The sequence below is a fragment of the Notolepis coatsorum genome, assembly GCF_963971535.1.
Source record: "Notolepis coatsorum genome assembly, chromosome: 10".
NCBI classification, from domain to species: Eukaryota; Metazoa; Chordata; class Actinopteri; order Aulopiformes; family Paralepididae; genus Notolepis; species Notolepis coatsorum.
In genome coordinates, this window is record NC_140174.1 from 36,049,651 (window position 1) to 36,073,943 (window position 24,293).

Here is a 24,293-nt window from a genome sequence, read left to right on the forward strand (position 1 = left end):
TGTACTCAGTGGTGCGTTATTGAAATCATCTGGGGTGACACGCACCACGTGCACGCGCGCTCCCGGCGCGTGCACGCGCTCCCGCGAATGCGCATTTAATGTCCCCTCGCTTGGGCACAGACTAAAGACAGTGCCTAATTGCCTCTACGAATGGAATGTAACACGTCTTCACAACAAGGTTAGGTGTGAATGTGTCTGAGAACGTATTTAACACACCTGACGACCGGAGCTATTGATATGCAAATAGCGAGTGAGGTTGCACACCGTGCTACCCCTTCCCATGAACAACGCATGCCTGGTTGTACTGTGTAGAGAGAGGGAGTGTATCCTCTTGGTTGTACTGTGTAGAGAGAGGGAGTGTATCCTCTTGGTTGTACTGTGTAGAGAGAGGGAGTGTATCCTCTTGGTTGTACTGTGTAGAGAGAGGGAGTGTATCCTCTTGGTTGTACTGTGTAGAGAGAGGGAGTGTATCCTCTTGGTTGTACTGTGTAGAGAGAGGGAGTGTATCCTCTTGGTTGTACTGTGTAGAGCAGGGGTCAGCAACCTTTTGGACATGGAGTGCCTGTTTGAAATATAGTTGTAACGAGTATGCCGCAACAATATTCCATGCATCGTATTTTTTTTTCTCATAATCAGGTGTTTTTAATGATAATTTGTACATTATTACATCATTATTGTTATTGTTATTATTAACAATATTATTATAATGGTTGTATCAACCCTAAATCTGAGTTGGGGGGGGGGGGGATGCAATGCAGACAAACAGCTGCATTTTCACTCACATTTGCCCATTCATTTTTGGACACATCACACACCATCGGGGTGTGTACTGTACGTGTGCTGTCATAGCTCCACCTACAGGCCTAATGGAGAACACCAGGAGAACACCAGGATGTGAATGGAGGGTGAATGCGAGGTATATCGTGTAAATAAGTTTTGATTGATCGCAAGACTACACTGTAAAAAAAATAATAATAATAAGTTACCAAAACTTAAAAATATTGAGTTCAGTTACTGTGCATTAAGGTTTTCAGTTTTCAATCCATAATAAGTTAACAGAAAAATAAGTACACAACCACATTATTTCAACCTAATAAAACTATGTTTATTGTCATTGTTTTAAGAACACAAGTTGACTTGGTAATACTCACATTTTGAGTAAAAAAAATGGCTTTTAACATGTGCAATGTTCAATGAAATAGAAAAATAAATAATAAAATTAGTTGATTAATCCCACTGGTCACAATGGTGACCGTAATAATGTTTTTGTTATAAGGCTCTGCAAATGTTACTGAATAATGTAGCAATTAGGGGTGTCCGATATTATTATATCTTTTTTTTTTTTACATTTATTTAACCTTTATTTACCCAGGCAAGCAAGTAAGAACCAATTCTTATTTTATTTATTGTCAAAAGTATGCATGTTGGTTTAATTCAACAACAAGAGATATGTAATGTTAATTTTTACTTTTTTAATGATCATATTTTGCACAGATAATGCTTACATTTAGAAAGCCTTTTGAATGCATCCAGTGAAATTATTAGTTACCTGAAATTATTCAGTTTTTTTGGGGGGAAACTCTGCATATATCGGTATCGGTTGATATCGGTATCGGAAATTAAGAGTTGGACAATATCGGAATATCGGTATCGGTAAAAAAGCCAATATCGAGCATCCCTAGTAGCAATGTATTTCCAGCTAAATTGAAATAATAAACAAATAAAGGGTCTCAATTTAATATGTGGTAGTAAAAAGAACCTGTGGGAGGATTTCAACAAGATAAATGCGACAACAGTGCAAAATATTTCACTATAATATTTCAAAGCAAATTTTTATGCTGCCCCCTGTGCCTATGAAAATGCGCCTGCGTGCCTATGCAGGCACGCGTGCCTAGGGTTGCCTACCCCTGGTGTAGAGAGAGGGAGTGTATCATCTTGGTTGTACTGTGTAGAGAGAGGGAGTGCACCCTCTTGCTTCAATCTCTTTGATTGACATTGGAACCACATTCAGTTGTAACTGCAAGATTCCACCAAGGAATTTCTAGTGTGAAAGGTAACTTTTTTCCTGTTAAGTCTTGATAATTTGAGTATTAAGCATTTCACTAGTTGAGTAGGTTGTGATAAAACATGTTTTCAAGTACAAGCGTCCGTCCCTAGTTAGGATACCGGTAGTTTGATTATTAGTCACCTTATAAAGAATCCGTCTCCAGGGGAGGCTTTGATCGCGGCGAGTTCGTCCCCATGGTGTTGTACTTTGAACGTGACCATTTCTGCTGGTTTCAACATCTCCAGGTACGCCTCTTCAGCGGTCTTGTTTTTCATGTTGACACCATTGTACTGTTTTAAAGAGACGACACAAATTACACAACAAAACCAAATTATACCGAGGTACAGACACATGCCAACGCAGTGTCAGATTGTCTGTGAAATCGAATCAAACAACGCATGCACAATATCAACACAGTCTTCATCAATAGCACCCAACCTGAATGGACATTTAAAAAGGGGCACTTCACCAAAAAACAATGCCGATTTATTTTGCACATAATCTCACACACATCCAAAAACGATTAACCTGTTAAGCTGTAGCCCTATTTTCAGAAATTTCGCCTAAAGGTACCTAAGTAAATGGAAGATTACTCCACTTCTACAAGGCCAATTTGCATGTTCTTGGTATCTAGGAACATCTAGGGACCTGGGGGTATGTATTTCCAGTGTCAGAAATATTGTGTCTGTTACTAGGCTTAAGTAAATTGTAATAAAAAAAAGAATATAAATTATGATTTATTTTTGCATCTGTGCCGGTGAATAACACCATGTTACAATTGTGCAACCACCGAGCTCGCTCACTGAGCTCATTCACTACCTTCTTGAGATCAAGTGTAAAAAAATCTAAGCAAATGAATAAAGGGAAGATGATTAAACAGACGGATTTGTAGATACAGTAATAAATGATAATCTATTTTAATTATAAATTCATATTTGACCTTGAACTTGACCTTGACCTTATTATGGCCAAATCATACATCTATGGATAGGGAAAAGGCTCCTCTTTCCTTGCGGTGTTACGATAAAAGAGATATAATTAGAATTTTTCCGATAAATTCTTATTTTTGGTAAATCGTATAAAACATTGGTAAAAATGAAAATATATAGGGGGAGCTCCAGTAGTTCACCACGTACCTCGAGCGCTATTTCGGCGCCGGGGACAACCGTGCTCGTCACGGATCTGGGGTTTAGCGAGTTCGAATCCCGGACTGCAGCCGTGCCTTTCCCAGAGTGTCTTCCCCCCCATCTGTACCCCTTCAGCCTGTTTCTGTCGGTCATTCTTGACCAGAGTAAATGCGATAAACGCTAAAAAGAGCCAGGGGAATGGCCAAAGTTTAAAAAAAATAAATAAAAATGAAAATATACACGTTGACTGCTGTTTTGATAGGGTTATGGTCTTTACTCTTGGCAAAAAAATAATAATAAAAAAAAACATTAATTAACATCCAAGGGCCCACATGTGGGCCCTCATGAGGACGATTCGCGATGCCACTTTGCCGACCTCTAGCGGCTCGGGTGTCCGTTCAGTGGTTCTCGAGTTACATGCCGATATGTGTGCCAAAGTACACATTACAACCCCCGACTCCCGGGGCGCGTCTATGCCTTCTACAACGCCGCTCGGGTTCCGGGTTCCTCTGATTGGCCACTAAGCCCACGTGACCGCACGCTAGCACGCCCCCCTTATCGCCCACTCTCGCGCTGTGAAGCGGAAGCGCCAGCAGGGCGAGGCGGTGGTTTCTCCCCGGCTCTGCGGTGGTTTCTCCCCGGCTCCGTGCACCGTTGACTGTGTAGAGAGTCTTTGGATGTGTGTGAGATCTATGTGCAAAATAATAGTTTTCTTTTGGTGAAGTGCCCTTTTAAATGAGGACAAAAACACACTGCAGCTGTACCTCCAGTATCAGGTCTCCAGGTACGAGACCGTCGGGACACTTGGCGGGACTGTCGTCGTCCAGGCTCTCCACATAGATGCCACGGAGGTTCCCCCCGCAGGTCTGAACCCCCAGCTCCACTTGGGTCCTCTTCAGCCGCACCAGCCGAGACTCTGGGGCTTTGCGGGAGCCGGCGCCAGGCAGCCTGGAGTCAGAAAAACTCACTGAGTGATTTGGAAATCGCTCAGGTTCCCTCTGATCCCATTCCCAACGACTCAACATCTGGCTTTAGGCTATGCAAATGCTTTCTTTGATAGTACACCGTGTCACATCTACAGCGTGACAGAAGGAGATGCAAAATATCCACCGTGAAATGAAGCAGAATGGTGAAATGTGAATAAAATAAGGAACGAAAACTAACACTGAAATGGGGTTCCCGGGAGGTCACTAGAATCCATGATATATAATTGAGTACCTCAGAAGAATAACCGTCCATTTAAGTTTTCAGAGGAACAATGTTTTCAAACTTGAAGATGGTAAGAGTGTCGTGTTCACCTAGGGGTGAACATCACAAGAGGGTTGGAGGGGTTATACGATGCAAACTATACACAGATAAATCAGAAAATCAAGAGAGATCTAGAAAGATGGACGGTAATGCCCCTAGATTTCAGCTCAAGGATCGAAATCATTAAGATGAACATATTACCAAGGTTACTATACCCATTTCAATCTCTACCTATATTAATACCACAAAAACAATTTAGGGAATGGGATATCAAGATTCATTTGGGGGGGGGAAAGGCCAAGGATCAGATATGTGACTCTACAATTACCAAAGGAGAAATGAGGGATGGCAGTACCCAGTTTAGAAAGCTATTACTATGCACTGCAGCACAGCTTAGAACAGTAGCATGCTGGTGCAATGTGAATTATGAGGCCAAATGGAAAGATATAGAAACCAAAAGAGAGGGATTCAAAGTACAGACACTGATAGGGGATAGGGAGCTGTTCAGAAGACAGGAACAACTACTAGATCCAATTACTAAATTCACTATAAACATATGGAACACAATAGTAAAGAAATACAAGCTAGAAAAAGAATCTAAGATACTGAGATGGATAGCACACAACAACAAATTCAGACCAGGGATAGAAGACCATGGGTTCAAGAGATGGGAACGGGGGGCTATAACAGCAATGTGCACAATGACAGAAGGAGGGGAGATGCAGACTCTACAAAACTTGAAAGAAAGATACGGACTAGAGAATAGGGACCACTTTAGATATTTACAGATTAGGGACTACTATAACAAGGAAATAAAGCAAGACAGAGACAAAGAACAGAATGGGGTAATTAAGATAATGGTAAAGTCATACGAAGGACGGAAGGGAAGGGTGATATCAGCACTATATCAGGCAATAATGGACAGTAAGGGAAATACAACATTGTATGTAAAAGAAAAGTGGGAGAAAGAGTTGGAAATAGAGATAACCGAGGAGGAATGGTATGACACATGTAAGACGCAACAAACAACCACAGGATCAAGGATATGGAGGGAGTTTGGGTGGAAAAACATAATTAGAAATAATACACCAGAAATACAGGGCAATTACACACCAGCAAAGAAAACATGTTGGAGGGAGTGTGGACAGGAAGTGGCGAACCATACATACATATTCTGGAGATGTCAGAAGATAAGGCACTACTGGGAAGAGATAGGAGGGATAATAAATGAAAGAATAGGATACGAAATACCCCAGGGAGGCCAAGTGTTGTATTTGGGGAATCTATCACAAGAAGGAATCCAAGGGGAAGACAAATACTTGATTAAGATATTGATAGTGGCAGCCAAAAAAGCTTTAACTAAACTGTGGTACAAGGTAGAAGTGCAGACGAAGGATCAATGGATAGAGTTGGTAGAGGGGATACAGGAAATGGAGAGAATCACACATCTGCTGAGGCTGCAAGAAGAAAAGTATGAATGGAAATGGGGAAAGTGGGAAGAATATAGGAGGGGAAGTAACGACATCACAGAGGATTGAAAAGGATACAAGGAAATGAATGAAAATGTAAATAAATAATGCAAATATAGAATAGACCGAAGGACCCATGCCACACTTTTGCTTTTCTCATTTTTGTCTATTTGTTTTATATTTATGTACTGTTGATATGTTGAAATGTATCGTCTATGAATGTTGTCTATGTATGTTGTTGGAATTTTTCTTTAAATAAAAACCTAAGTTTAAAAAAAAAAGTGTCGTGTTCACTCATAGTTAAAGAAAGTCAAGGTTGAGTAGTTTCTTCTGATATTTAAACAGACTTATATGGTTCTTCAGTGCAAGGGTGCAACTGTGACTAGTTTACAAGATTCAAACCTTTGTTGATATATTTATCGTATATAAACACATATCAACCATTTTTGCGCATAGTGACTGTTCTTAAAATGGAGGGAGAAAAAAAACATGCATTCTAAACGTTCCTCGTCTCCACCAGCCAGGGTTTAGCCGTGATGTGGCCTGTCTGGCACGCAGTGAGTGTCTCCATTGTCTTTTGGCCGAGACAATCACCTTTCAACAACCTGGCCAGACATGGCCAAAGCCGGCTGGGACTGTTGTATCATCATGGTTTAGCTTGTGTACCACTGTTGGTGGTGTGCATTTTGAAAGACACAAACCCAACCATACCATACCATGCTAGACCATGGCTAGCCCCAGCCAGGCTGAACTTGGCTAATGGAGACAAGGCCTGCGGTGACTTTCTAGTCCCACCTGAAGGAGCTGTGCGGGCTGGTGGCAGGCGTGTTCTGTTTGGAGGGTGGGGTCATGGTGCCCTCGTCCTGCTCGCTCAGCGAGTCGATAGAGTGATTGTCCGGGGTGGTGTTACCGCTGTCCTGAGGGGTCGGCTGGTTGCTAATGGACTCCATCCGAGAACTGAAGAGGGGGTACAATTATAAATGTTCTCCCCCACATTTCCTTGCCAATACAATGTAGTCTGTTATTTAACGTTTTTATTTCTTTTCACAGACCATGTAAGCATTAAAGGAACAGTCCACGTTTTATAGAGTCCTTTTAGTCATTCAATAAAGTAATAAGAACCAGTGAGAAACCATGTCAAGGTAATCCATCTATCTGACCCCCAGTCTACTCCTTACCATGAGTCCATCTATCTGTCCCTCAGTCTACTCCTTACCCTGAGTCCATCTAACTAACCATCCCTCAGTCTACTCCTTACCCTGAGTCCATCTATCTGACCCCCAGTCTACTCCTTACCCTGAGTCCATCTATCTGCCCCTCAGTCTACTCCTTACCCTGAGTCCATCTATCTGACCCCCAGTCTACTCCTTACCCTGAGTCCATCTATCTGCCCCTCAGTCTACTCCTTACCCTGAGTCCATCTATCTGCCCCTCAGTCTACTCCTTACCTTGAGTCCATCTATCTGCCCCTCAGTCTACTCCTTACCCTGAGTCCATCTATCTAACCGTCCCTCAGTCTACTCCTTACCCTGAGTCCATCTATCTGTCCCTCAGTCTACTCCTTACCCTGAGTCCATCTATCTGTCCCTCAGTCTACTCCTTACCCTGAGTCCATCTATCTGTCCCCCCGGTCAGTCTGCTCCTTACCCTGAGTCCATCCATCTGTCCCCCCGGTCAGTCTGCTCCTTACCCTGAGCGGGAGTGGTTTCCAAGCTGGAACATGTGAGGATTGTACTGTGCCAAGAGGGTGACTGTATCACACTGCTGTCCGATGACCAGCCTCGCCTGCTGCTCGTTAGCATTCCGCAGGTTGATTCCATTGAACTGGGGGAGGGGATCAAATCAAATAAAAAAAGCTCTAATGAATTAACAAATTTAATAGAAAAATACAAGTCATACTTCTACAGCACTGATAACCATTGACCCCGCCCCCTTTTTCCCAAACATTTGCTGCCTTTTATATGATGTAGGGCTGACCCCTATTAGTCGATTAGTCTACTAATCGGTCAAAAGGAGCCGTAGTCGACTGGCCAACCTCTTAGTCGAATATAAAATAAAAAATATTTATATATATATATTTTTTTTTATCATTCTTTCCAAAAGAAAAGAGGCCTAGAAGCGTGGCTAACGCTAATGGCACGCATACCAGAGGCTAACTGCCTACGAAAACAGGCACAGAGGCACTGAAAGAGGATTTCACCCATCTAATGAACACACTAGACTAGACAAATATCAAGATGTATCCATCAGTGGACCAATTGCATGCTTTTGCAGAGGACAAGAAGCCTTCAGTCGACTCCTTCAGACATTAAGCACCCCACACAGCCCAAATGGAATGATACTAACTCAATTGGCAGAGTTAGCGGGTGGAAGTCGATGGGTGGTAATCTGGACGTTGTGGACAGCGACTCCTACAGGTCGGTTGGGGGACGCCTGCACAGCAGAGACAGGAGGTGGCGGGGGTAGTGTGAGCCTCCCACACGTTACACCTCGCCAATGAGAGTCCGCGCCGGCAGGTGAAAAGATGCGACAGGCTGCCTCCTCGTGTATCGGAGGGGACACGTGATGCAAGGCTTCTATCCTCCCTACAACCGGCCAGTGGGGGGCATATGCGAGCAACGTTTAAGACAGGGGAGGGGAGAATTGGCACAATGGAATTGGGATCGGAGAAAAAATTGAAAAAGAGGAGAAAAAGTGGATAAAAAAGAAAAGAAAAGTGCTCTATGAATAAAGTTTATTATTATAACTGGATATTTGTACAGAGAGTAGACGGTACCTCTAGGAGTTGGTCGCCGTACTCCATTCTGGATTGATGTGCGATGCTGCCTGCGGTCACTTTGGACACAAACACTCCGCCGTTCTCTCCACTCACGATGGAAATGCCCAGCGGCTCCGCCCCTTTCTGTACCGTCACGTTGCGCGGCTCCTCCAGGTACGGTCTGTACGGACGAGGAGGAAAGAGAGACATTTTGAATTCTGCAGTAATGTAGTGGATGACGACATCCAAGGACAACTACAAAGACTGGCTGGGATGTTGCAGGGCAAGGATGCGACTCTCATCAATGGGTGCACTTTATATACACATTCATATTCTGATATTATTTGGGATACTCGAGTATTCCATCTATGAGTTGGTGCATGTTAACACCATATCCTATAATATATGTATAATAGCAGAGATTAGGTCATGTGCAGAGAGTAGCTCATATCTTGAATAAGAAGCCCAAATATGATTGCTGGGCCATGCCGATCTTAGCCGGGATACTAAGGCATGTAAACACCTTATCCCATTTATTGTCGGGTTTTGTGGTCTGTGCGAGTTCCATTTTCATGTCGCTACTTGCAATATTCCATTTACTTGTATATACAGGCATATTGGTAATCAGGGTATTACAATACATATCAACACCTTATCCCGTATAAGACCTTGAGCGGTAGATTAGCCAGTATCCGGAATGTGCATGTAAACACACTCCATGCAAACCTAGTAAAAACCCAACAATATATATGCAAGTCGGCAGAAAATTATAAGAACAAAAGCTGCTACCTGCAGTCTTGACAGAACCAGGAGATTTTAATGGAGCACCCCCTCTCAAACAGTAAAGACTGCTTGTGATTTGCATTCAACAAAGTCCTCTAAAATAAAGATGCACTCCTGACATGATTCTGTTAAAAGCTTTCCACAAACAAGCGAGGGAGATGAGCTGTGCATGCAAAGTGCATTTTAGATTCCAAGCCAGAAGGCATGCAACATTCATCATCGGCACTTTGAATTAATCAAAAGCCTTTAAAAGAATGATGACTTGGAAAAAAGGAAAACATCGACATTCATTCTCCAAGTTAATGAACATTTAAACAAACCCCTAGGAGTGACTTCCACAGAGAGCATCTCTTGTGATTAAACACATCTATTTCTGCACCCGAGCATTCAGTAGAAGGGTCTTGTTCAGATGCATTGGTACGGCAATCTCGCAAACAGCAAAACACAATATATGATTTGCTCCAGGCAGCGCAGAACAAACCTCAAGCTCCTTAAAGAGTAGAACTTGGGCTCAGCAGCCACTGGGAGTCTGACAGAGGATCTGTTACAAAACAGATGGAGATGGAGGAGAGAGGAGAGGAGAGAAAGTCATATATATAGAGAAGAGAGATGGAGAACGTGGCAGGTAATACAGAGCAGCAGGACGGAGAGAGATGGAGGATGAGTAATGACGGGAGGCGAGTCGGAGTCGTCTCCGCTAACGATGTGGGACACAGTGCTCACAGCCATCGCTTACTCTTCGTCATGACGGCACAGAAGAAGGTACGGATAAAATGGGATAAAATACATCACTGCGTTTCATTAATTGATGACAGTGGGGCGACCCAGAAGGTTCGTGTCTATATCTCATAACTGGGAAGGACATTTGTACATTTATTTAAATGTTTTAGGTGGTGGGAGTGGTTAGTCTCATGGGTTAAGGACAGGGATACGTTTATAGGCAACTTTTCAGATGAAACTTTGATGACGAGTTACAGCTTTGTAGCTAGGTCAAGAAGTAACGATCACCATGGAAACGTCCTTCCCGGGCTATGGGTTCTAGACACTACCACCCATAAGGGGAGGGTTGGCCTACCTATCTTTTCGCCTGTCACCAATTGGAGCAGGGCTGACCGATATCCTAGGCTGGGTGCAAATGGAGCTCTGTGATTGGCTGCTGGTAAAGGACGAGGTCTCCAGATTGACGGGGGACATGGGGGGTGTCGGGCTGCTGCACTCCGAGTGGGAGAGGGAGCCTGGAGATGCCACGGAGGAGAATGGACGTCAAAATCAGAATAAAACCATCACACTAATGCAGATTAACGCATTCATACATAATCATCCAGACCATCTGAGTAACTCAAGACAAAGAACCATATAACTCTGTTTTAAGTTTTCAGAGGAACAATGTTTTCAAACTTTATACAATTAAGATGGTACGTTAGATTGTTGTGTTCATTCATAGTTAAAAGACTATTACTATCTAATATGTACTATGCTACTATCCCTACAGTATACCACTACCTACCATGCTAAATTATGTCTATACTACTATGCACTCAAGAGTGTAGCACTCAATTTCTACACTGTTCTGCCAGAAGTGTATCCGTCCTGCAGACTTGTTGTTCACAATTTGTCAGTCACTTTAGATAAAAGCATCAGCTAAATGACCAAATGTAAATTTTTTATGTAAATAGGGAGGTTAAGTACTTTGTGATATATCACATTCAGACTACAAAGTGATGTGGATTGGCTTCAAAATACATGCGCTGTCCAAAAGGTTTTAAAAACAGAGTTATAAGGTTCTTCAGTGCAAAAGGTTCATTAACCATAATGACATTGCAAACAAATTAACAAACTTCACAGCAAAACAAAAGGTCAATCGTACCTCTGTCAGACCCAGAGGAGCGTGGATATCGAGGCGGTGGTGGGATTTTAATGCGCTCCGTCCTGAACTGTAACGTACTCGAGGAACCTGGGAGAGCCGCGCAAACAGATGGAAGTCGTTCACCATGGGGACGTGATGCAGGACAGATGATGAAAAATGACCACTTCCATAAAACAAACAGTATGTTTTAAATGTTAGGCCCTGGATACGTACCCAGCCTGGCGCTGGAGGGGAGGGAGTTGGTGCTGTGTGGGGCCTCGCTGTGGTTGGTCTCTGTGAAGTCTCCGGAGTGCTTGTGGCTGAGGTCCAGGCTCAGACGACCTTGATGCTGAGGACTACATGTGAAGAAAAATAAAAACATAAATTAGTCACTAGGCGGACAATTATTCCATCAGAGGAAGATATATTTGCCAGATGCCATCTGTTCATAAGATCCGGGGCGGCGTAAAGAATGGGGATGGGTCGATACCGATATTGGGCTGATAACTCAATAGCTAAAATCTCTATCTGAGAATTTCCTTGATACCAAAAAATCAAATACCGACAGCCATGTCAAATATTAACTCATTGGGCGCTGTTACGAAGGATCAGATTAAACCGAATATATATATTTACTAATTGATATATATTGCATAATATTTGTATATCGTCTGATATCCCTTGTGTATTCTTTGTACATATACACGGAATATCCCTTTACCTAGTACAGACCATAATATTTCGTTCTCCTATTGGACAGCGGTCCCTTAGGCGCCACTGCCATACCCCCAAGGTCTAGTTCAAAGTCACCGCCAAAGACATGCCTGGACATGAACGGCTCTGCGCAAGAATACGAGACAGGAATAAGGCTGGTACTAGTTTGTTCACCTAACGTATAAATATGGCGCAGGTGAATACAGAAGTAGTTCGAGTTACCCAAGTGAAGCCTCACCCACGATACAACGTGCGGTGAAGTAGGGCCCGTTTGGCCCCAAATAGAGCATTGAGACCGCGTGCGAATTGATAGCTGAAGTATCAGAGTTTAACGCTGTACCGTCGAGTTCGACCTATTCTATTAATTCAGTAATAGTCTATTTGTGTATAGTGTATCGTGCGGCTACCGTTCTACAGTGACCAGCATTACCAACGTTTCCTCGTACCAGCTAGTGTGCTTATCCAGGCTGGGCAGCTTACCCTGGCGCCTTCATCCGAGGAGCCCTAGACGAGGACCGTGTGGATATGTACACTGGATAACCTACCCGACGACTACATAGCCCTTTTCGGCTGGATTATATTTGCTTTGGTCCTGTAGCTGATGGAGCGGAGAATCGTCTACACCCACAATTGTGTGGGATTTACCCTGTGAGGAGCAACGTCGAGCCCGCCTCTAAGACGCCTGAGGCTGGCTAGCTTTCTTCCATGCGGAGCTGCATGCCGGAGAATAGCTGTTATTCGTCTGCGGATCAAGAGATTATTGCACTGTCTCCTGTATCTGGAGTCTCCCTATTCTTCGTTGACCCAGACTTTGCTACCGACAAATCCTCTCCCCTTGCTGGCCTACAACCGGAGGGACCCTACTAGTATCTCCCGCTGCCCTACTAGTGTACCATAGATATAATTCCTAAGATACAGGTGGTATTCATTATCTCCTGCGTAATATTATAATGGACTTACGCTCTTGACTTACTCACGCACATTCTTCACCTTACAAGCGCGACTCTAAGTAAAGTAATGTAATCTACTATTATTGCTGCTAATAAATATTATTCTAACCAAGATTTGTGTGGAACCGTGTCATTGTGGAAGTGTTCATCTCATATACCTGTGTACTGTATGGCCAGTAGTAATGTACATAAGACAGTAGTGGTTTAATGATACCATACTTATTTAATACAGTCAGGGAATTGTACCCCTCAGTTACAGGCGCCATACCCGAGTATAGTCGGGTTATCTCGCCAACCGTTGAGCACCAAAACTCGAGTATACTTGGGTTTTGATCCTTTGATATTTTCCTTTGATCCCTGTTCTATTGGCACTTGAAAAGTATAAATGATGGATTAGTCAGTAACAATTCATGACGGCTTGTATAGCTCAACTGGTTAGTGCCCTGCCTGTGGACCATATGGTCCCCGGTTCGAATCTCTTGCTTACTTTTTTTTCTTTTCGTAACGTTAAATAATCTATCCACTCTGGTGTCCCAAAAAAGACAATAACACCACCTTATGCATACTGCACCTTATGTGAATACTGTGATACTGTGAATACTGTATATTTCAGTTGGTTAGATAGTCAATTATATTGACTTATTTGTTTTCACTACCTGTGTACCCCCCCCCCCCCCATGCTGCTATGATGCCTGAATTACCCCAAGGGGATCAATAAAGGAATATCTTATCTTATCAACCAGAGTGGATAAATTAATAACGTTACAGAAAAAAACAAGTATCCAAGAGATTCGAACCGGGGACCATATGGTCCACAGGCAGGGGACTAACCAGTTGAGCTATACAAGCAGTCATGAATTTTTATTATAAAATACAATATTATAAAATCCTGTCAGGAAGCGTGCCTCACAGCATGAATGAACCGGCATTTACCGGCATTTCTAAGCACTTTAAACGTACAAGAACTTTAGCGCACATAAAGTCACGCGGAAACAGCTGTTCCTGGAGGCAGTACTGTGATACACATTTGCATTTCAGCGTCCTGCTACGCTCATAGCGAGGGGGGCATACTAGCGTAGGTCAGTGGCCAATCAAAGCGCAAAACGGGAACTCGGAAACAAGAACGCGTTGGTAAAAGCATAGATGCACCCAGGACACCAGAGGTAGTGCTTTCTCTTGACGCTGAAAAGGCATTCGACCAGGTGGAGTGGGGCTATCTTTTTCACACGCAGGAGAGATTTGGATTTGGCCCTAGGCTCATAGCATGGATTAAAATTGTATATACAGCTCCGATGGCTGCCATGCGCACTAACAATAATCTGTCCACTTACTTTGAGCTTCATCAGGGCACGAGACAGGGGTGTACCTTGTCCCCACTTCTATTTGCGATTGCAATGGAACCACTTGCTCTAGCTCCGAGGCAAAACGCTGATATTAAGGGGATTATGCGTGCAGGACTAGAACATAAAGTCTCGCTCTATGCGGATGATATGTTATTAATAGGGGTGCACGATATTGATTTTTTGACCCCGATATCGATAACTTTCTGCTCCTCAAGGTCGATACCGATAATATATATATATGTATTATATATATATTTTTTTTTATGTATACTCCTGTAGTTTTGACCTAACCAGATTTATCATGACATGAGCGTTACTACTATGAACAAAACGAAGCCAAGAGAACAGTTTTGACTCTTCAAATAAAGTGACTATATTTATTTTTCCAAATAAATATAATTCGAGTCAATCACAAAATTCACAATCCGTCAATGTCATTAACAATGTGTTTCCCTGAACAATGAGTGAACTAAAAACAAACAGGTATTGTGCTTTGTCAGCAGATAAAACATTTGACGCTATAGGAGAGGAGACTGTTGTGGTCTTGGTGCATGAAACAACTATTACTTGGCATTTATAGGACAGCACGCCTCAAAAAGAATTAAATAAACCAAACAAATCATCTCTGTCAAACGTCTTCCTCGTCAATAGGTACAAGCCGCGCCAGTTCCATTTGCAGCTGGCTTTGGATTCGCAGCAGCTTAGCCTTTAGCTGCTTGCGCGCCGTCGTCGGATTGATGGTCGTGGTGATGTTTCAGGTGACTTATTATTAGGTTGGATGTGTTATAGCTTGTTGCCCCTTTCCCTCCTCGTGGAACTTCTGCATTTGTTACAAATAGCAAGCAAACTGTTTTCCTCTGAAACTTTGAAAACGTCCCACACTACCGACGACGCCATGTTTGTTTACCATCTGTGCTGCTTCTGAAAGTTAGGTGGCTACGTCACAGCCAGGCATGAGAAAGGGAGCGCTGGATTTGTAAAAAACTCCCTCTTCCTAAACCACACGCTATCAGTCGTACCACAGTACTGGCAAAACGGGAGGAGCCTAGAGTAAAAACAAACGCCCTTCATCCCAAACCACCCACACCGGATTTATTTTAACCAAAAAATTTATTTTATATTATCGGAGCTATCAATAATGTTATCGGGTTTATCGGGATGACGTCATCGATACCGATAACTTTCTGCTCCTCAAGGTCGATACCGATAATATATATATATATATTTATTGTATTATATATATATATTTTTTATGTATACTCCTGTAGTTTTGACCTAACCAGATTTATCATGACATGAGCGTTACTACTATGAACAAAACGAAGCCAAGAGAACAGTTTTGACTCTTCAAATAAAGTGACTATATTTATTTTTCCAAATAAATATAATTTGAGTCAATCACAAAATTCACAATCCATCAATGTCATTAACAATGTGTTTCCCTGAACAATGAGTGAACTAAAAACCAACAGGTATTGTGCTTTGTCAGCAGATAAAACATTTGACGCTATAGGAGAGGAGACTGTTGTGGTCTTGGTGCATGAAACAACTATTACTTGGCATTTATAGGACAGCACGCCTCAAAAAGAATTAAATAAACCAAACAATCATCTCTGTCAAACGTCTTTAATTTTGCAAACGCCTCGTCAATAGGTACAAGCCGCGCCAGTTCCATTTGCAGCTGGCTTTGGATTCGCAGCAGCTTAGCCTTTAGCTGCTCGCGCGCCGTCGTCGGATTGATGGCCGTGGTGATGTTTCAGGTGACTTATTATTAGGTTGGATGTGTTATAGCTTGTTGCCCCTTTCCCTCCTCGTGGAACATCTGCATTTGTTACAAATAGCAAGCAAACTGTTTTCCTCTGAAACTTTGAAAACGTCCCACACTACCGACGACGTCATATTTGTTTACCATCTGTGCTGCTTCTGAAAGTTAGGTGGCTACGTCACAGCCAGGCATGAGAAAGGGAGCGCTGGATTTGTGAAAAACTCCCTCTTCCTAAACCACACGCTATCAGTCGTACCACAGTACTGGCAAAACGGGAGGAGCCTAGAGTAAAAACAAACGCCCTTCATCCCAATCCACCCACACCGGATTTATTTGAACCAAAAAAAGAATTTTATATTATCGGAGCTATCAATAATGTTATCGGGTTTATCGGGATGACGTCATAATTGCTGATATCGGCCCGATAATTATCGTGCATCCCTAGTTATTAACTTATTATATATATCACAACCCCTTTCGAGTCTCCCTCAGTTAATGGTCTTACTTATGGATTTTGGCAAAATATCTGGCTACAAAGTTAATATTCAAAAAAGCAAGCCGATGCCTGTTGGAGCTGGGGCTAGTCGGATACCTTTAGGCTCATTCCCTTTTAAAATTAGCCCTAAAAAATTCCTTGGGATATGGGTTAACTTACACATGATCATAAAGACCTATATATAGCTAATTATCAGCCTTTATTATCTAATCTGAGGAAGGATATTGAGCGTTGGGACCCCCTGCCTCTCTCCCTGGGTGGAAGAATTAATACGATAAAGATGAACATACTGCCTACATTTCTGTATATATTCTAGTGTATTCCAGTCTTTCTAACAAAATCTTTCTATTCCAAACTAAATAATCAGATATATTTTATTTGGAACAAAAAAACACTATACTAGGTGAGGAATGATGTTACTGTCCCCAAGTGGACAATTCTGGAGAGGGAGTCTGTTGGGTCCACTTCTCTAGCAGCCTTATTGTGTGCTAAACTTCCATTTCTAGCTTTACTTCTAACCCGGTTGTCATACATTCAATCAAAGTATGGAACCGATTTAGAAGATCCTTCTTGCAAGGAATCACATGTTTATCCCCTAAATGATGGATGTCTTTTGATACCTGGTCTAGAAGAAGTGTGATCTCACTGTCTGATCTCTATATCGACAGTTTAACAGTTTTGCCTCCTTTGGGCAGTTGGTGCAGAAATGCAATATTCCCAGGTAACACTTTTATACGTAAGTATTTGCAGCTCCGGAACTTTGTAGCCTCAAACCCGTCGCTTATCTGTTAAGACAACATTTTGATCAGTCCAGAAACAGGCTATAAGTATAATTTACGAACTACTTAATATGAGCAATTTGACACCTCTAGACCTCCTTAACTCAATCTGCGCCAGGGGTCGGGGCGCCAGGGGGCGCTAGAGCGCCATCGCTTTAATCAATGGGGAGACTGCGACATTTGCGAGTGCTTAAAATATATCTTATATTATAGCTATGGGTCTAATACACCCGTCGATTGTCAGTGAGTTGCTTTTTATACCGTTTTGAATATGAGTATAGTTTGCGATTCTTAGTAATCCCAGGAAAAGACGCGATAATAGCGTTTTAGTGGAATACACTCATCACATTGTCATTTTTCGCCTGATTATCGAATCTTCCTGAAATCAACGCTAGACTAGCATTATTATGTCTCCTCGTGCATACATGAAATGGCCCTCGTAGCGCTCCCCCCCACCTCCTGCACCCAACGGTAAACAGCACACACATAGTCCACAGACCGATTCGATCGCGGTAGAAAGAAATATCAGATCAACGCAAGATTGGATATATAGAGTCCTTACCTGGTCTCTGATGTAATGCAAAAGAAATAATCCAATTATCTGATCGCCATTCCAAATACTGCTTGTGGAGGTCCGTCCCACATTGCCCGGCATTGCATATGAATACGTTGTAAACGCTAGTCCTGCCGGAGTATTTAAACCCTGCCCGCACGGCTCAGATCGGCCCAGAAAATAAACTACACAATTTCTAATGGAGTGCAATACCGGCTGGAAGGCGTAGGCGGCGGTATTTGCCCTTTTGCGAGCTCAGACCCATTCCCAATGATAACAGGCTGGATGGATGAAAAATTAATGGATATAGCTAATAAAAGAAATAACGATAAAGTTTTCTCGTGATTGGCGCTGAATGAGTTAAGGATAAATGGGAAACAGACTTAGAAGAACCAATTACAGAAGACACTTGGAACAAAATAATTTGCCTCTTCCATTTGTCTTAGGCATGCTGTTATCCAGTTTAAGATTGTACACCGTCTGCACTGGTCTAAAGTCAGACTCTCTAAGATACTATATGCAGACATAGATCCTATGTGTCATCAATGCAGACAGGCATTATTTATTATTTATATATAGGACCCAATTCCAGCTATATACAGTCATTGGGTCAGGGAGTCTGGGTTGGGTCATGTATCATATTAAATTGGAAAAGATTAGGTATACTTGTATATGTACGTGAAAATGCCATACTATTTGGCAACCTTTCTTAACTTTTGTTGAGGACATGGAAGCTGACAGCATGACAATGTAACCAGTTTTTGTCATTTCATTTCATTTTTATTTTTTTTTCCTAATGTCTGGCTATTTAAAATGTTGTATATGTGTATATGTCTGGTATTGGGGGGGGTGAGGGTTGACAGAATTTATTTTCTTTCTGTTGGTTCTTTTTGGACCTGTGTTATAATGTGGGAAACTAGAAATAAAAAGACCTTGATAAAAAAAGAAAAATAATTTACATTTTTGTCCAATGAACCCAGTTCATGAGAAGTTGAAAGACAAAATTGACAAGCTGGCCTTTGCACCACTCGCAAAGCACACAGGATGTTCTTGCCTAAGAATGACATATTAGGATTCACTACCGAAACAAACAAGCAAACAAACTGATAATTGGTACCTGGTGTGTGGATGTGGGCCTCCTGGGCTGGGCGCTGGAGGGCAGTTGTTGGCATGTATCTCATGGCTCCAGGCAGTGTAGACAGGGTTCCTCATTACAGCTGTCACAGCAGGACACGGGGCCAGGCCTCGATGTGGGGGGTCTAACGTGGATGGACAACAGATGACATGTTATTTTATGGTATTTATTTACCCAGGGTAGGTTCTGGGTAGGTTCGCTGAGCACGAAATCCACAAATGCTCTTTTTCAACAATGCCCTTCTTCACATTCACACAATTCGATTCACACCTAGGCTGGGAATCACCAGAGACCCCACAATATGATATTATCATGACAGTAGAGTCACCATATTGTAATATTGCAATATAGAGAGTAGGGGTGGGGGGGGAAATCAATACGTAGTAGTATCGCGATACTTTGCGTGGCGATACTGTATCGATACAGGGACGCCAAGTATCGATATTTAATTATTCATAAAAAATTCAAAAATTATTTTTGTATAAGGAAGTTGCATTGTTCATTTCAATACCTGTAATAGTACAGTAGTCCACACACACACACATGTGCATTCAGTCAAGTTGGAATATGACTAATACAAGTTGGAATATGACTAATACAAACAGTTCAGTTTGTCAGGTACATGCAACACAGATTACAGTGTTTACATCTGTCTGCTTGAGAAAATACCATGTTCTGCAATACAAATTATTGAAGTGAGATGAACAGACTAAACTTTATTTTATTAGATAAAACATGTCGACAAAGTTTTACTTTGCAGTTGAAAAAAGGTAATACATTTAATTTAATAATAAAATACTCAGCATATCGCGATATATTTAGTATCGCAATACTATCGTATCGTGACGCAAGTATCGCGATAGTATCGTATCGTGAGGTCTCTGGCGATTCCCACCCCTAATAGAGAGATGTATTACCCCTTTTCAACTGCAAATTATGTCCACAACGGAAAACTTTATCAACATTTGCAATATATATATATATATATATATATATATATATATAGACACATACATATACACAGCATCTGTTGTATCTAATAAGTAGTGCTGTCAGGCGATTAAAAAAAATGTATCTAATTAATTACAGGATTTGTAATTAATTAATCTAATTAATCGCATAACCATTTTAGGCCTGATATTTTATATTCTATAATCATATTTCAAATTGCATGTGTCCGGATGGCAGAATTCAGTACTGTATCTACAAAACCTTCTGTTTAATCATCTTCCCTTTATTCATTTGCTTAGATTTGTCAGGTCTGGTAAATTTTAGCATGGTGTTATTCACAGTAAAAAAAAAAAAAAAAATTGAATTGATATTCTCATTTGGTTCATTACAATTTACTCAAGCCTAGTAACATACACACAGTATTTCTGACACTGGGAATACATAGATGTCCCTAGAATCAGATACCAAGAACATGCAAATGGACCATTTAAAAAAAAAATTGTAAATGTTTATTCTACGTTATTATGGATTGAATGAGATAAAAAAAAAATTAGAAGCTATAAACCCATTCATTGCCAACCACGAGTATAGTCGGGTTAACTCGCCATGCGTTGCGTGGCAATCACGAGTATAGTCAGGTTTTAAATCAGTATTTCTTTTATTACCGATATCCATTCATTTTTCATCCATCCAGCCTGACGTTATCATTGGGAATGGGTCTGAGCTCGCAAAGGGCAAATACCGCTGCCTATCGTCTCCCGGATGGTATTGCACATCATTGGATTGGATTGGCTGGGACTGTGCATCAGGAAAAAAAAACTCCGGTCCGGGGTTTCCCTTCTCGGGCAAGCAGTATCGTGTTACCACATTCACTGGGGAGGCTGGGAGCAGTGTCGATTATGTGTTTTGGACTATAACGTTGGATCAATAAACGATCAATATTTGGAATGGCGATCAGGAATTGGATTAATCTTTTTGCAGAACATCTGATGTGAGGTAAGGACTCTATTTTACCAGTCTTGGGTTAATCAGATGTTCCTTTCTCCGCCATCGGAGCGCGTGTGTGTGTGTGTGTGTGTGTGTGTGTGTGTGTGTGCCGTTAGCGCTGACCAAGGCACGGATAATCGATTTTTCAGCCCGCTTCTCTAGCGTGCATAATGACACATATACTATCGATAATCTAGCGTTTATTTGAAAACGATTCATAAATCAGCCGAAAAATGACAACGTATTTTATGTATTCCATTAAAGGGCTATTATCGCGGATTTCTCTGGAATTATCAGAAATCTCCAAAACTATACTCTTATTCAAAACGGTATAAAACGGAAATGTACCGATGAAAAAACAATCCGTTTCGTACATGTTGACTGCAAGCAAGTCATTGATAAGCGACGGGTGTATTAGACCCATAGCCATCATTTAAGATATAGTTTAAGCGTTCGCAAATATCCCCGTCCTCCCATTGACTTCAGTGCTGGCACGCTAGACCTAATTTGGTCATATGGGTGTGGCTCTGAATGAGTTAAAATTAAAAAAAATCTTTTTTTTAGAGTTAATTTTCATAACGCAATAATTTGCTGTGTAATTAATTAATCTAATTAACGCGATAAACTGACAGCCCTACTAATAAGACAAGGTGTACAGTCTGTTTACCTCACTCCAATAATTCTTATTGCAGCAAAATGGGATTGTCAAGGATTTTTTATTTTTTTTAATGTGTATTATATTATTATTATTATATCGATACTAATAATCGCACCAGTGTATCGATATAATATCAGTATAGCAAAATAACCCGATATATCACTGTATGTATATTTTTTCCCCACCTCTACTGGTCAGATTTAACAGTGGAGTGACTTACGTGCAGCGATGGTGCTGCTGTAGCCTGGTGGTACGAAAGGCATGCTGTAGCGATGTGAGCGCATGGGAGAGAAGCGCACCAAGTCCACAGGCTCCGGGGAATGATCATCAGTGGAGAAACTCTGTACCTGCCAATAACAACAGACACACACACAATCAGCAAAAATATGCTTAGACTAATTCAGTAGAACAATAATGTATTAAAAAGCTGCACTATCCCGATATTTTCGATCCATTTGAAACGAGGACAGTGTAATAAAAGTTATAATAATTCATTACATTTATATAGCGCTTTTCTAGACACTGAAAGCACTCCCCACAATGTAGGGTGGAAATTGCCTCCTTCACCACCACTGGTAGCACCCAATCTTGGGCTATGCAAGCTCAATGGCTGCCATACACTGTCACCAGGCACACATCACACTACACAATGGCTGAACGAGTCAGGAGACAGGGATTGATATCAACCAATTAACACATTCTGCGCCAAGAACGAGTTAACTCGCTATTGCCCGCCAATCGAATAACGGCAATAACGAGTTTACAAATTTTTATGATCGTTATTTCTTTTATTCACTATATCTATTCATAATTCATGGCTGCAGCCTCTGCAGACCCTGGTGAATGTGTCTGAGCTGGCAGACCCCGCCCGCCCGTTCATGTGTAACGCTCGGTAATGTCGGGGACCGGATCGCTGTGAATAACTGGAATGGCGATCCGATAATTGGATTGTTTTTTTTGCATTACATCAGAGACAAAGTAAGAACACTATATATAAAATCTTGCGTTGATCTGATATTTCTTCTCAAAGCTATCTGTGTGGACCATGTTGTGCTGTGTACCATTGGCTGCGGTGGGGGGGGGGGGGGGGGGGGGGGGGGGGGGCGAGCGCCCCGCTACGAGGGCCATTTCATGTATGCACGAGGAGACATAATGATAATCTAGCGTTGATTTCAGGATGATTAGATAATCAGCCGAAAAATAACGTGATAACTGGATTACACTAAAATGCCTTTTTCTCGTCTTTTCCTGGAATTACTCAGAATCACTCAAACTATACTCATATTCAAAACGGTATAAAACGGAAATGTACGGATGAAAAAAAACATCTGTTTTTTGCAAGTTGACCAGAAGCAACTCACTGACAGTCGACATTGTTATTAGATCCATAGCTATAATATAAAATATAGTTTTAGGACTCGCAAGTTTGGCATTCTAAAACTATATCCATTGAATAACGCACTGGCGCTGAAGGCCATCAGCGCCCCCTGCTGCTGGCGTCCAATGTGTTAAGGGAAAGGGATGATTAGATGACCCAATTGGGAATTTGGCCAGGAACTTCGGGGAACCCCCTACTCTATGCAATAGGCGTCCTGGGTTCTTTAACAACCGAGATTCAGTCAGGACATCGTCTCATCCAAAGGACTGCACTCGCAGCTATACGGTGTCCCTATCACCATAACAGGGGCATTGTAACCGACTAGTCCAGAGGACACTTACCGACAACAGCCTTGACCACGGCTCGAACCGGTGATCTTCCGATCATGAGTCCGGAGCTCTACTCATGTAGCCACGCTGTCGAGGACCAGTGTAGATTCAACCAATACAATCCAGTGGAAGAAGCATGTAATTGACTTGCTGGTTCCCGGCTCACTGTAGATGCACGCTATGCTTCGCTTGCTTCATATCAATCACAGCCAGGCAAATTCAAATAGACTGAAATTTACTTTTGATCTCCCGGATGATGGCACATCATGTAATTCTATTGTATTTACTCAGACGCATTTTATATTAGCTAAAGGGGTTCCCAAACTTTTCAGGCCGGGGCCCAGAAAATAAGGCGTCAGAGAGCCGCGGCCCAATGCACATCGTCTGGCTTTTTTATTTTTATTTTTTGCCAGGCGACCGATTTTTTAAGCCAAATATCACTTCAATCCTATTAAGTTAGTTCAAGTTAGTTATTCATTTATATGTGCTATTTATGAGAGGGCTAACTTGTTGCAAAATAATAATGATAATAATAATAGCCTCATTAAAATACTATTGTTGCTTCGGTTGTTTTCAGCGTTTTATGTGCATAATCTGTTATTTAGTTTGAAATGTTCGTTGAAATAAGTAGATTTTTCGTTTTTGTTTATTTATTAAGTTAATATAAAACCATATAGTCACATTTTAGAATGCAATAGAATAGAATTTTAGAATACAACTAGAAACACTGTCCTGGCCTGCTTCTAAGTTCAGTGGCCTGACAAAAAAAAATTAAATAAAAAAAAAAAAAAAAAAAAAAAAAAAAAAAGGTTTTTTTTATTATTTTTTTTTTATTTTCTTTTTTTTTTAATCGTCTCGCGGCCCATCCGTGGCTGCTCGCGGCCCATCTTTGGGTCGCGACCCCGACTTTGGGAACCACTGAGCTAAACAAACAATCCAGGCCACTTATGTCAAACGAGAAGTTGTTGAAATAGTCC

The 24,293-nt window shown here is 41.7% G+C and overlaps 1 protein-coding gene across 3 annotated transcripts in view; it reads right to left on the minus strand.

Moving 5' to 3' along the window:
- LOC311235350 (disks large homolog 5-like) overlaps positions 1-24,293 on the minus strand; it is a 100,824-nt gene that overhangs the window by 30,599 nt on the left and 45,932 nt on the right. For all 3 annotated transcript variants that reach the window (XM_084322787.1, XM_084322786.1, XM_084322785.1), the window contains exons 16-25: positions 21,830-21,956; positions 18,996-19,137; positions 11,513-11,634; positions 11,300-11,386; positions 10,508-10,667; positions 8,668-8,830; positions 7,582-7,715; positions 6,687-6,848; positions 3,939-4,122; positions 2,189-2,337 (exon numbers count right to left, since the gene is read on the minus strand). In XM_084322787.1, coding sequence (XP_084178913.1) covers positions 2,189-2,337; positions 3,939-4,122; positions 6,687-6,848; positions 7,582-7,715; positions 8,668-8,830; positions 10,508-10,667; positions 11,300-11,386; positions 11,513-11,634; positions 18,996-19,137; positions 21,830-21,956 — 1,430 coding nt within the window. The remainder of the gene's footprint in view (positions 1-2,188; positions 2,338-3,938; positions 4,123-6,686; positions 6,849-7,581; positions 7,716-8,667; positions 8,831-10,507; positions 10,668-11,299; positions 11,387-11,512; positions 11,635-18,995; positions 19,138-21,829; positions 21,957-24,293) is intronic.